Source organism: Halichoeres trimaculatus, unplaced genomic scaffold, assembly GCF_033239565.1.
Source record: "Halichoeres trimaculatus isolate MK-OKI-2021-1 unplaced genomic scaffold, fHalTri1.1 fHalTri1_scaffold_10, whole genome shotgun sequence".
Classification (NCBI taxonomy): Eukaryota; Metazoa; Chordata; class Actinopteri; order Labriformes; family Labridae; genus Halichoeres; species Halichoeres trimaculatus.
In genome coordinates this window covers 29,144,925-29,158,943 of record NW_027437187.1, presented here as the reverse complement: position 1 = coordinate 29,158,943, position 14,019 = coordinate 29,144,925, and the positions used below count along the sequence as shown (strand labels likewise).

The 14,019-nt window shown below is 40.8% G+C and overlaps 1 protein-coding gene across 1 annotated transcript; it reads left to right on the top strand.

The window, feature by feature from the left end:
* Positions 1-718: 718 nt before the first annotated feature.
* On the top strand, positions 719-14,019 carry oaz2a (ornithine decarboxylase antizyme 2a). The gene is given in 6 exon segments (XM_074678217.1): positions 719-918; positions 9,384-9,450; positions 9,452-9,532; positions 11,858-12,030; positions 12,472-12,557; positions 13,605-14,019. Coding segments are annotated over 6 exon segments (648 nt in total). The 5' UTR covers positions 719-808; the 3' UTR covers positions 13,736-14,019.

Sequence of the window (14,019 nt, the reverse complement as noted above, 5' to 3'; positions counted from 1 at the left end):
AAAGAGAACTGATTTTCCCCCAAAATCTATCCCCCCAAAATTAATTTAAATTGAGAAAAGTTTACGGAGATATATCTGAGAGGAACTATCTATTTACTCTGGCTTTTATGTAAGTCCGTATGCTTTTTTAAATTTTTTAAATTTTATTGTTTTATTTATTTTAAACTCTTTATTTTGATTAATGTTGCTGCTCCTACATAATTAATTTTTTGTGTGTTTTTGTTAATATTCATCGTTGACTTTTATCCTTACCTTTATTTATTTATCTATCTGTTTATTTAAGTATTCATTTATTGTAATAATTGTAATACTTCAAAGACAAAAAAATATATGCAGTCAAAATTGTGTTTAGTTCTCTATTTGAATGTTGTAAAAAGTCAGTAAACAGATAAATAAACAGGGGGCACCCGTGCTGTTAAAATGGGTTAGGTGTCAAGTTTAATAATAAAAATTAGAAAAAGAAAATGAAAAGAAAATAGATGTGCGCTGGAGTAGTTCTAAGTAATATCCCTGTCTAATAAGTGATACTGCTCTTTTTATAAATAATTTTGTTTATATTTTAGTGTGATTTTTTTCATTATTTGTGAGTTTCAACCGTTTTTTGTTACTTTGTTTACCTTACAACTGTCTCACTGCCTAGTATGAGGAGTTACCCATAATGCCTCGCTGCAGCTATAAAAGCCCTGTCCTGCTTCTCTCAGCTGCAGACTCGCCGCTGACGAGCGACACAGCTGAATCACTCCGAAGTTCCTTACTGAAAGTCCCTTTAAAGACGCTTGCTGCAGCGAGGGTTTACCCAGAGTTACGAATGGTTAACTTGTCTGTGGAGTTTTTGTCGAATAGTAACTGTTTTAGTTGTCAAAAAGGACCTAAAGATCCGTGTTTCCTCGAAGCTATCATGCTGAACACAGAGGAAAGGTAGGAGGATGCTCATTTTGTTCTGGAAACATTGAGAACAGATGTTAACGGTTGTTTCTCTGTGGCGGTTGGACGGATGGGTGCAGTGTGGCTCAGTTTGTTAAGAGGAGACTGAAGACATAGTGTTTTAATAGCTCTAAGGTTTGAATTTAACTAACACAAAAAGTGGAAAATAATATCGCAATGTCTCATATTAATCAGAAATTTCAAGAACTGTGAGCACACACGAACACGACCTGCAGGTTTTCTGTTTACTTACTGGTATAACAATGGAAGATAGCTCACTGACCGTTTTTCTACTGTTTACAAATTTTGATGCTGCTGATAAATCCAAATAGAAGCTGCCAAACAGACAGAAGTTGACTGTCAGAAGTGTCGTAGGATTAATATAAAGAAAAGAAACTGTATTACAACTTAAGAGCTTGCACAAGCTAGAGTTAACTTCGTGTGTGAAGGTCTCAAAATATCACACTTTAAACAGGAAACTTGTTCCCTTTAACTGTCACTGCTTCTTCCGGGAGCCTTGAAGCTGTTTTTCTTTCGTATTGCCTGAAAGGAAAGTGTCTGAACAAACATGTATTTCACTTTGTTTCTTATTTTCATGACAATAATATAATTTTTAAAGGGAGAAAACTGAATTATAAGCGTTTAACTCACCCACAATTTAGCATAGACTTGGCATTTTATTTTATTTTTTTCTGTACATGTTGTACTAAAACAGGTTTTTATATTCCCCCATACATTTGCAGCATTTTAACTTTCATTACTGCGTGCTATTAGTCAAATTCTGCTGTTTTACACACTATTGTCCCTCCTATTGCATCACGAGGTTGTCCCATTGGGAGATTTGTTGTCTCTGTTGCAGTGATAAGTCTTTTGTAAGGTGATTTAGACAATGTGTGTTGTGCTGTGCCTTCTCGGTCTGGAATAGACTCATATGCATTGTTTTCTTCCTCCTGGGGAGTCATTATCCGACACGCACACCAGGGGAGAGCTCCATTGATGCTGTGTGCCAGAGCAGAGATTATATTAGCTCTCTGAGTGTTATAGCTCTGTCAGCTAAAGGCATCAACTGGCCTACATCAGGCTGCTTATGTAACTACCTATCCTCCTCTCCTCTCCCCTCCCCTCCTTTCCGTCCTGGTGCACTTTTCAAGCATCAATGAAATCCATAAGTGCGTGTGTAAGCAGTTTACATTCAGCTAGAAACAGCTGGAATATCTGACCTGAGCAGAAGGACATCTTCCATCTCTTATTCTGTTCAACAGCAGGACAGATCCTTCACCTTAAATCCTCTATGGATGACTGCAGGAGAGGCTGCATGCATTCACATTTTGCTGCAGACTGACCTCAGATGAACACACCGACCTGCTGCTGCGAAACATTCTACATCAAAAGCGTCTGTTAAACGAAACTGTAAAACTGTAGAACATCCGGACTGTCAATGCACAATGAACTCATTGTAAAATCCTGCCTGAAGCCCAATGATGGGGACAAAACGCTGCACCAGGCATTCACACTTTGCATGCTAATATTTACTTATCAGATGAAGCCCTGGATACGCTGGCTGTTTATTCTCAACATTTTACACATCAGATAAAGACTCAGCTCTGGCTAATTTAGTGGTGGCTGCAAGGTTAGTGAAGAGGGTGGCTGAGGAAGGAGAGAAGAGCCAGGAAAAATGATTAGTGAAGAAGGACTTTAAGTGAAACAAAAGGACATTCACATTAACTTTGGAAAGTATTTCGATGTAGGAGAAAGACCTTACTTCAGTGTAAAGCATTTACAAAAAATGTTTTCATTTTGGAGGCCAACATTTCTCTAGGGCAGCAGCTATCAAATATTTTAGTATTCGAGTATTCTACTGAAAACCCCATCGATTAATCGAGTAATCGGATAAAATACATTTTTGTTTAGTTAAAGAGCATTTATTTTTTAAATGAAAAATTTTCTCTTCAAGAAATAGAATTTTCTGATACAGCATGTCAATAAGAGCACTTGCTTTGGTAGCTCCAAAATTTGTAAACACACTTTGACACATTTTTTGTGCCTTGTACATCTCATCAAATGTTGTGGACCCAAATTGCACCTGTTTCGTAGAATGACCCATTAGTCTCCAAACTCCAGAAAAGAAGCTACATTTGTTGCTAGTTGCTATTTTGTATAAGAGGTAGCTTGAGGGGTCTGAAAACTCTCTTAATATGTCCTCAGCTCTATTTGAAATACCACTCTTTGATCTTTTATAAAATTAAACGATTCCTCGAGGCGGAGAAAATTACTCAAGTAATTTTTGTAATCGAGTACCTCGAATCATTCGAGGAATCGTTTCAGCTCTACATTTCTCTCAAAACTGTTGTCACATTGGCAAAAAAAAAAGACTTGAAAAAGGCTCCTTACATTCTTAAAAAATAGAGAGGAAATCATTTGAATAAATTTTGTTTCAAATTTGTGCAATAAAAGGTCAAAATCCCAATTTCCCAAAGCATAATTTGGCATAAAATCACAATATTTGCGCAAACAAAGTCCAACATGCAGTTTTTAGACTACACAGTAATGAATCAGTTTTCAGTTTCAGGACTATCAAAAGTGAAGAAATTAGGATAAAGTATAGAACACTGACAGCATATCTCGACCTCTGTATTTCCTGTGGCATGGCTCTGTTTATCTCAGCTGACAAGGCTTGAGCTCCCTCTTCAGTTTCCTCACTCTGTAATAAACACAAACACGTGTTTTTGTTTCCATTCCCTCTCCAAGTTTTTAAGCACACTCGTTGGCATCTGCTGGTGCCATCCATTGGAGTACAGTGTGGCAAACAATCAAATGCGGTGAACCACCCAATGCTAGAACACCACCACAGATAGCTTAGAGCCAGACACACCCTCTCTGCCTCTCTGCTGAAGGGTTTGATCTCATTTCCTGTCAAAGCTGATGTTTTCAAAACAGGCGACAGACATGTAGGCTGGGATCCAGTGTTTATAAGACAGTGGATGACTGTTGTTGCTTTTGTATTTCATGTTTGATGTCATAGTGCTGTTTACTGTTACCTCTGTCTGACCAAAACTGTGTCAAAACCAAAGCAGATTAAAGAAATCTTGGAGAAGGGGGGATGATAAACCACAGTCAGCCTGCTGTTTTTCATCTATGTTGTAAGAATCAGATTAAACTAGATAGGTTTTTTTTTTTAACTTTTGAATAAACTTTTACGCAATATTTTTAAAACCAAGACAGGGACTAAAGATTTTTTTTTTCTACAGGCCCAGGTAAAATATCTTGTCGAATAAAATGATATTGTTCATGCTCAGATATCCATTGTTTCTCAAAGGATGAACCTCAGACAGGTCACCACTTGTCTGTCACTCACAAAGATTAGCATAGCATGTGATAGTGGACGAGGTGTCTGGACCGTAGACTGTATAATATATGAATGAAGTCTCTGTGACATCATCCTTCTGTTTCTGAAATAGAGTTTTGAAGCCTGTTGTCACCTGAAGCCATATTGGAAATGCTTAACTCAAGAAGTGGGTTTCAAGCCTCCTCACTAAGAGCTATAGGGTACCTGCCTCAAGTGAGCTGGGCCTCTGATTGGACAGTCTGAGCAGTGTCAGACTAAAAGCTGTAAAAGTTTTAAAGATGTTCTTTACTAAAAATCCACTTTTGAGCTTGGTGTGTATGTGGTTCCTTGTGGTTCCAGAGCCGGCCTAGGAAATGCTATTTTCAGCTTCATATTTTTACAGCTGGAGATTGCTGCTTGATCTCCTCACAGGAGCGTGTTTAATCAACAATAAAACATTGTAGCCCAACCTTGTTAGTCAGCAGTGAAAAAAAACTGTCAGTTAAACAAATGTTGTGAAATATTATTGTTACTGACTTGAAATGCTGACTATATAATGTGTCTCAGCTGAGCAGCCACACACCACAGGTCACAGCTGCAACTCAGGTTAAAGGCTACTGTCGTAACTCTACTACCCTCATGTAAACAAACACAGGTGGCCGGTGTCATCTGGTAACTTGTTGCAGTTTGTCATCATTATGATCTAATAATACTACCTATGTCTGGTTAAACTGGAATACAACTGATCACAACCAGCACAGGCATGTGAACCTTGGTGGTGCTAGCTCTGCTAGTGTCAGCCACACCCATCAAACCAATTTCAAGCTGTTTTACCTGCAGACTCAGTGATCTGTTTTAGCTGTGATTCACAAGTTGTGCTCAGTGTTGTGTGTTTCTTGCCCGTAGATGAGTCAGTTAGTCAGAATGAATCACACCTGTAGTGTTGACTAGATGAAATGGAATCTTAAAGTTAAGTGTGTATAACTTCAGAATGATTTGTAATAAACTTTATGTTCAGTAATTCCTTATCTGGGTCATCGTGGAAAAAGTGGAAAAGTCTTGACTTGTACTGATGAACACTTTACATAATGACCTGTGCTGATGGTATCTATGGAGCTGAAGAAACTTCCACACCCTTTCAAAAAATGCTTGTGTGCTGTGCAGAAAAACCTGGGAGCTCGGATCTCATCGAAAAGTGAAGGAGATGGACTTGTTGACACTGGTTTAAAGTGATCTCAAACACTGGTTCATGTTCTAAGATCTAAACCTTGATGTGTTCTCCTTCCTGTTGATGGCCTGCTCAGGTTTTATTTTCATGAACTCTCTTAAGTCAATATTGACCCATTCTCACCCACGCAGACACACTCTCAGAAAAGTGTGTCACGTTATTTGTTTAAGCATCCTGTACTATGTGTTGGTTTGGTTGGATCGTTAGTGTTTGTTTTCTCTTTGGTCGAGCACATTCACAGTTTGGCCCCAGGGGTCGAACTGGGATTTGAACAGGGTACGTCAAACCACACTAAGGTTTCAGAGCACGTGTGCCTTTCCTGTTTCTGTCTCGGCATCTTTTCCGACCCGCTGCTCTGCCAAACCTCCAGAGGTCAGAGGAGGTCTTAGGACTCTCCTGTTTATTTCCTGCGTACAGCGACATGATGTTTACATCTACGGCTTTAACGGTTTCACAACTCTTCTTCAGAGGGTCTAATAAGCTTATTTTTGTTTACTACCTCAGCTTAAACTGAGTCTCTTTTCCATTGCTAAGCTGGTAATTATAGTGTTGAAAGTGGGTTTATGTTTCAGTCTTCTTGGAGAGCCTACCGCAGCACTTCCTGTTTTGGATGAGTCGTGTGTTTCTTGGCTGTGGACCAAACTCCACTCCAGCAGCGACGGCCAACCCCAGCAGATCATCCTCATGAAACAATCCACCTGAATCAGTTCTCAAAACAACTCCAAGCCAAGGAAGGGCAAACTGGAAGTGGAAGCGTTCATCCTCAGGAATAAAAAAAAAACAGTTTCTCATGCTCACCCCTCCTTGCAGGATGGGACAATGACGCACTTGGCATCTTTGAGCTGTGTTGCAAGACACAGATGATTGAATCCTCAGCAGCATATAAATATAGCCCAGACATGTCAGTGTGCTCAGCCTTCATGCTGCTGCATGTCGTCTGTCTCACCCATCAGGGTGACCTTTTTAAAAACCTCACCTATATTCTGTTTTTAGTGCGGCCTCATGACCTATCGGGGGTCTAAAGGCTGTGGCTCTTCAGTTGAAGTGGCATCATGGGATGAGAAGGAGGGGAGGTGGAAAGGGCTGTGTGGAGTGCGGCTGAAATGTCAGAGGACCAAAGTGTTGCCTTTCAAAACAAGCTGGCATTTGGTCAAGGACGGGCTCTTGTGTCCGAGTCTGAAAGGGAAGATGGAAAAAGAGAAGTAGGTCTTGACATCTTGGCGAGCGCGTTTATCTCTTCCTGCATCTGTGTCCTACCTGTTGTCCCCGATACAGTTTCCATCAATGTTTATGGGACATGAATCCAGAGACATTCTTGGCTCCCATTACTCCAACATCCACCTCCTCCCAAAGTTTACTCCTTTAAGAGGCTTGTAGTTGATAGAAAGTTGAAGTTTTACTTCTTGAGTGTTGTTTTTTGAAGCAATGCTGTACATATTTAAAAAAAAAAAAAAAAAAAAGTGACTTATTTACCTCTGCCAAGGAGGTTATGTTTTTGGGAGAGTTTGTTTGTCTGTGAAGAACATATCTCAAAAAGTAACCAATGGATCTTGATGAAATTTTCAGGAAATGTTCAGAATTGGATAAGGAAGAAGTGATTAAATTTTGCAAGTGATCCAAATCACCATCCTGATCCAGGATTTTTTTAAAGGATTCTTTATCATTGTGTGATAGGGCCGTTTCCACCATATGTGTACATAACTCCACGATAAATCATCAGATTTGGAAAACAATACAAGACATGGTCACCGTAATTTCTGACAAATGTAAAAGTACGATTCAGATCCTGGCAATATTGTGGATACTAAGATTCGGAATATGAAATATGTACAGGGTCATCATAATTTTCAACACTGTCAGGTAACAAATTATCGTACAAACCTGCAACTAACACCAAATTATAGCAGATAGTCTGCTGAAAGGGAGTATAACATTAAAGTAGGACTAAAGTGTTGCGTGACAATCACAATATGCTTGGAGGTCTGCGCTCTCTGAATGCTTTTCTGGTTTAAAGATAAACTTCACTAAAATTCTTTAAAACACAGCAAATCAGAACAATTCAGCATCCTTCTGTAGCATTGAAACATGTAGCCTGACTGGTCAAAAAGTGTTTTATCATTCTGACTTCTCCTTTGTCTTCCTTCTTACTCCTTTGTACTTTTATTACCGGTTAACCTGCATTTCATTGGATTGATTAATCAACCACTGGATTGTTTTCTGAATATTGTGTAATGCTTGAAACCATTGCCAAAACCCCAAACTATTACCATAACAGAGAAATAAAAGCAGCTGCTTGGCTTTCTTGTTATTGTGTTGGCGTCAGATGTTTGGAGTTACAACATCCGAGCACTTCAAACAGCTTCTGGAAGCTTCTTCTATTTTTGCATCAATAGAAGTCACATAAGCTCCACATCCAGGTCACTTTACTGACAACAAATAAGAAAGAAGTCCAATTTTTTTCTGCCTTTGAGGTGTCGTGTGGAAAAACTTCCCTCACTGAGTGTGTGCAGTTGCTGCTCCAACATGAACGTGCATAATGAGCTTTGTTTTCCACTGCTCACCCTCTTGGCTCGTAGCTACGCAGCCCAGGTAGTCCAGGCGACCAGTTTGCTCTGCAGGGAAGCTCTGCTGCTCGACTCTTACAGGTTATTGATCAAAAACAAACCGGTGTGTCTTGTTTGTTCAGTTTCACATTGTAAGAAGTTTTGTTTCAAAATGTTGTAAGAGCCTTCGAGGCTGTTGAGGATGTGTAATCATCTATGAGGCCAAAATATGACAAACCCTAACCCTCATGTCCAGGCCCGTCTGGGATCGTGGGCCTGCTGCCATCACGTCTGCTTTCAAATTCACGACTGTAACTCAAAACGCTGGAGATGTGCGTTCCCGAAAGCCTCCCTGAGCTATTTGCAGAGGTGTTTACAGATCATGTGCTTGTTTAAGATGCATGCCTTCCACCTCACGCACAACCAGGAGCTCTCTGAACGCTGTTGTGGGACTCTGGTTATAAACAAACTGCCTGTGCTGGAACTTAATTCACTCATTCTCAAAGTTTGTCCACACCACATCCCATCACATCACGTGCTCGCTGGCCTTGTTTTTGCATTATGACTTGTGAATCCTCACAAGCTGGATGAGTGTGGTTTTAGTCTGAATCCCAGTTGGAGTGAAATCATAATGTGGATACATGAAACAAAATATGAAGTTAGAAAAGGGTCTGCAGATGTGAAGCAACACGTGTTTTAGTCTCACTTCTGCCTTTGAGTCACATTACCCTGAGGCCTTCTGTTCTGTATTTGCGCCTCTATTTTAAAAGTGCAACATCCTGAAGTGTGTTTTTTGAATCCAGTGCCACGTGACTTCCTGTTTTCTCTGCTTTTCTTTTCCGAAAACCATTTCTAAATGCGCGTGTAATACCAAAAAAAAAAAAAAAAACATCTGGAAACCCTTTAAAAAAAGACGGCAGTTAAAAACAAAACAGGTTTTATTGTGTGCAAGCTCATGAAAAGATTTGAATGCACGTGCAACAAATGTTCTTGGCCTACTCCATGAATAATTTCCTGAATCTACGGTTTTATTAGAGTTGCTAAGGAAGAAAATGAGCCTTGCTCAGTTTAGTTAGTGACTCATGAAACAATAGATCAACTCCTTAACAGCCATCAAGGCAGCCAAGACCAACAGTGTCAAAACAGTGAAGTATAACAAACACTGAAGTGGGCAGTGGAGAAAATGTAGAGTCACAGCACACCAGAAGCCCATGAAACTGCTCTACTTCCTTACTTCCTTATTTTATCTGATTGGAGTTAAATTGTCCTGTTGCCTGAGCGCTGTTTTGATTTCTTGTAATGTAACTTTGAAAACTTTCCATCAAGTACCCAGCCCTAACCTCTCCATCTTTCCCCTTTCCAGTTCGTGGTTAGCTGGGTCCCGGCTGACCTGCTCCATCCCTCAGTCTCCAGGGCCTCTGTGGTGCTCCTGATGCCCCTCACCCACTACTGAAGATCCCGGGTGGGCGAGGGACGGTCAGGGATCACTCTCTCGGCGTGCTACTACACAAGGTGACTATTCCCAGCTTCACACAGAAACACAAATAAACTGTAGTTCAGTGTTTGTCAAGTAGCTTCATGATGACAAACTGAGGGCAGAACATCTGGACCCATGATGCAAAAGAGCAAATGGTACAATCAGCAGGAAAGTGAGTTCATCTCTCAGGGATGTGTGGATACTTTTGGTGTGGAATCTAATATGAAAATTTTATTTAGCTTTTTTTTTTTTTTTTTTTTACCAATATTGAAATCTGTACATAGCGGTTATCAGTCATAATAGAGATATCAATATCGGATATCAGTATCAGCCAAAATTTTCATACTGGTGCATCCCTAGAAAATATCTTGCAAACAAAACGTGTACAGTGCATCTAAAAGTGACATAATACAAATAATAATAGTACTTTTATTTATATAGAGCTTTTACAAAAGAAAGTGAACTCATATCTTAATGAAATGAAGTTTATTGAGAAATTTGGACGATTAATGATACAGAATGCTGTTCCAGCAGTTGATCCTGGATGTAATAAATGCATGGTTCAGAGAAGGAGAATTGTAGGCGGAAATGTTTTTCAGTGAAAGGAGGAAGTTTTGGTAGCATGCTGTTCAAATATGAGGCTAGTGTCCAGAAGTATGTAAGGTTGCAGGTATAGAGTGATGAAGAAATAGTGGCAGCATCAGTTGTTAGGGAGACTTTTTGGGTGGTTTTAGTGGAGGATTTTGGGGGTTAATGGTTACAGAGTCAGATTTGTTGCTGTTAAGTTGAAAGAAGTTGGTATGTATCAAAGTTTTTGTTTCAGCGAGTCAGTCGGTGAGCCAGGTCGGTCAGTGTCGTGAGGATTGAAGAGTTAATAAATTTGGACATAATCAGAACAACAGTGAAAATGGAAACTGTGTTTGCATATGATATTACCGAGGAGGAGAATGAATAGTAGAGGACCTAGCATGGAGCCCTGAGGGACGCCGTGTGACAGAAGAGCAGTGGAGGAGGAGCAAACGTTAAGAAGGATGAACTCTGGTCAGTTAGATTAAAAACATATTTGAGGCGAATGTTGTGATAGATGTAGGGTGTCAGAAGTTCTAATGAGGTCTTGCAGGATGAGAATCAGGATGTTGAGGTGGCAGAGTCTGCAGGTGGGGGGAGGTCATTGTTTAGGGTGCTTTTGGTCCAGGTTGAAATGATTCAAACAGGTCATCTGAGGTTAGTTGGGCTTTGATTTGAGCAGAGACAACAGTTTAATGGTTTGACAGATTAATTGTGGCAGAACAAAAGCCTGCACGTGCTGTTCTGATTCGCATAGACGCTTCAGGTAACAATTGTGTTAAGTGGTTCTCCACAGCGAGTCATACCCTCATTTTTAAAGCTTAAAACCCCTTTAATCTGCTTCATGTACCGCTACAGCTGATTGATTCATTCATTTGTTCCAGTCCCTCTTTAAATGATAAAATACTGAGTTAGTTCAGTCGCTCAGCGCTTAAAGAAAACCAGACAAAACTTAATGAGGTACAATAACAGAGTGCAAACTATCTTTTATTGGGGAATGTCTCCACACTGGATCCTGTGTGTGTGTGTGTGTGTGTGTCTCCATGATCGCCTGTCAACTTGTACCCCAGACATGGGACTGACTGTCCCTCGGGAGATTTAGAGATTTAGGATCAGACAGATCAGTCACAACTGTCATATTGACGTCCTCATCTGTCCTCAGCCAACAAGACAAAGCTCTGTGTAACCTCACTGCTCTGGCAGCTTTGGCCTCAGCCTCCTACAAACATTTACACACTGACTTTACAAACTGATGAAAACACATCGTAAAATAGTGTTACTTGATTTTGTTTTTCAAACTGCGCCAGCGTTTTAAATCCTGTAAATGCTGACATTCTGCAGCCGCCATATCACACCAATGACTGTAAATGCGTGAAGCGCTGCGGGGAGCAGAATGAAGCCGTAAACAAAGAGGCTACACATTTAATAATGTGGGTATCCCTGTTGTTGACAGTGACCTCGTGCTATGCTGTCACATGCGCGGCAAAAAAAGAAATGATATGCTGATATCACAGTGAGTTAATTAAGCTGGAGGTCAGAGCAAATGTCAGGAACACTGCAGGACATCTGTGCTGCAGACATGATCCTCAATACTGCTGCTGCTTCCTTGAGATGACTGCAACCACTTCCTCTTTTACTCATTGCATCCCATTTTTGGGTTTGAAGTTTTGAAAATCAAATAAAAAAACATTGCCTACAAAAAGTCCCAGCAACAACTCTATAATTGACTTTATTTTTTATATTTTGTGCTTCATTAATTGATCCGTTCTGTGTTTCCCACCTGTCCTAATCAGGATGAAAAGTTAACAGTGACGCAGGGCGCTCCAGGGAGTGGGAACCCCTCTCTTCTTTGCTTCCACTACCAGCTAAGTGAGCGGCGCTCGGCCTTCTGGGATACCGTTCTATCAGGAGACAGCTTGTTTCTGGAGATCCCTGCTGGGTTGCTCGTAGAGGGGAGCAAAGAGGGGTAAGATGCACCTTGATTGTGAAATGAAGAGACTTGATTCACTTGATTCATCCTGACACATGCATAAATCAACCTTTAACTGAACATCAGTATCAGAGATGAGACAGAATAAGAAGGGTGCGTCACATTTGGGTCTAAATGTTAAGAGCATCAGATGCTTTTTTATTGTTGATTAAGGCTAACTGATAAAACATTTCTGTTTTAATTCCCTGCATTGTTGTAACCTCTGTAAGGCCACAGTAACCTTGCCCGCTGCGGGCACAGAGCCCACTCTCTCGTATGAGCAGCCACTGCTGCAGCTGCCACTGCATTATTATGTAAAGTTGCAGCTCTTATGTAAAGAGAAAAAAATAAAAAAACTTTGTGCGTCATCGCCCCGCTCTCTTATCACTGGCTGCCTCTCTTTCTCTCCCCCTCTCTGTCTGTTCTCGTCCTCCTCAGGCTAACAGCTCTGCTGGAGTTTGCAGAGGAGAAGCTCAAAGTTAACTACGTGTTCCTGTGGTTCCACAAAAGCAGAGAGGATCGATGTAAGTTCTTATTTTTAAAAGCAGCAAAAATACATTTTACAGGCAGCTATGTTTCCTCGCAGTCTTTTTTTATATTGATCGGAAAAAAAGAACATTTTTACCTGTGTGCTCAGTCAATAGTAAGGATTTTTCTGCATGTAGAATAGAAAAGAATAGAAAATGATTTATTTATCCCTGAGGGTAAGACAGTGTACAGAAAGTGCAAAAAGGTCCATAACAAAATACATGACGACAGCTTGTCTGTCATCCTCCTGTCAGCAAGCCTGCGTCCTGTCTGCTCACAGCAGGTGAAGTTCTTTCAATGGCGTCTGGCGTGAGCTCCATTAGCAATCTCTGTGAAAAGCATGATGCTACTCTGTCTTCTGGTATTCCCTCTGTTGCTGGGTTAGCATGGCTAGCTCATCTATCTTATTGGAGATAGATCTTACAGTCCCAATAACGATGAATGGAAGGACAGGTTGATGTTGTCACTTCTTAACTCTCACCTGAGAACCAGGACGTCATCCTCACCACCTCCTCCTCATCTTGTGGAGAAACATCAGGCCTTGCACCAGTTATCATTGACATGCTACAGGATGCTAACAGCTGATTTCACATGTAAACAATGCAGTCATGGTTACATGTAGGATCTCCAGACAAACACAGGAGAAAAAGTAGTAAAAATATCACTGAAGGCAAAACCAGTTTGGTGTCCATGACCAACAAATGAGCCACACAAAGTAATGACCCACTCCAAATACAAAGATGACCAAAAAGAGACGAAAAAATTACATTAAATGGACAAAGAAAAGAGAGCTGTCACAGCATGCAGCCATAACCAACTGGGCGGCGCCTAGCAACAATGTAGAGCTGGATTTGACCAGAAAAATAGCCTAAGGATCAGACTTTGTTGTTGGTTCCTGTTGACTGAACAGGCCTTTGCATGTGTATTAGCATAAAGACAGTCAACAACTTAAAAAGTGAGGAAATAAGCCCTGAACACAACAATATTTAAGGCTCAGCACTTGAGAGGTTGATCTAATCAGACTCTTTTGGTTTCCTCCTCAGTGTCCATCATCAAGACCTTCCACTACATGGGCTTTGAGATGGTGAAGCCGGGCAACCCCATGGTACCCGCCCGGCCCGATCTAGCCTTCATGGTTTACTCTCTGGACAACAGCAGCTCAGACGAGGAGTGACTGCCACACAGTCCCCTGACGCCTCCCTCGCCCTCCCGTCCCACCCCTTCCCTCACCTTCCTCCTTTATTCTCTCCCATTCAACCTCCACCTCTCTTCTCAGAAACCTCCCTCAGAGAGGCGTCTGTTTTTGTTTTTTGTTTAAAATAGACTTGTGATTTAGGAGGTGCTTCAAAGTGGTAGGATTTCCACCCCCACCTCTCTTCTTCTTCTTCTTCCCTTCCCAGAGGATCACTGCAGATCAGAGAAGGGTAGCTCGAACTAAGCCACCACATGCATCATTTT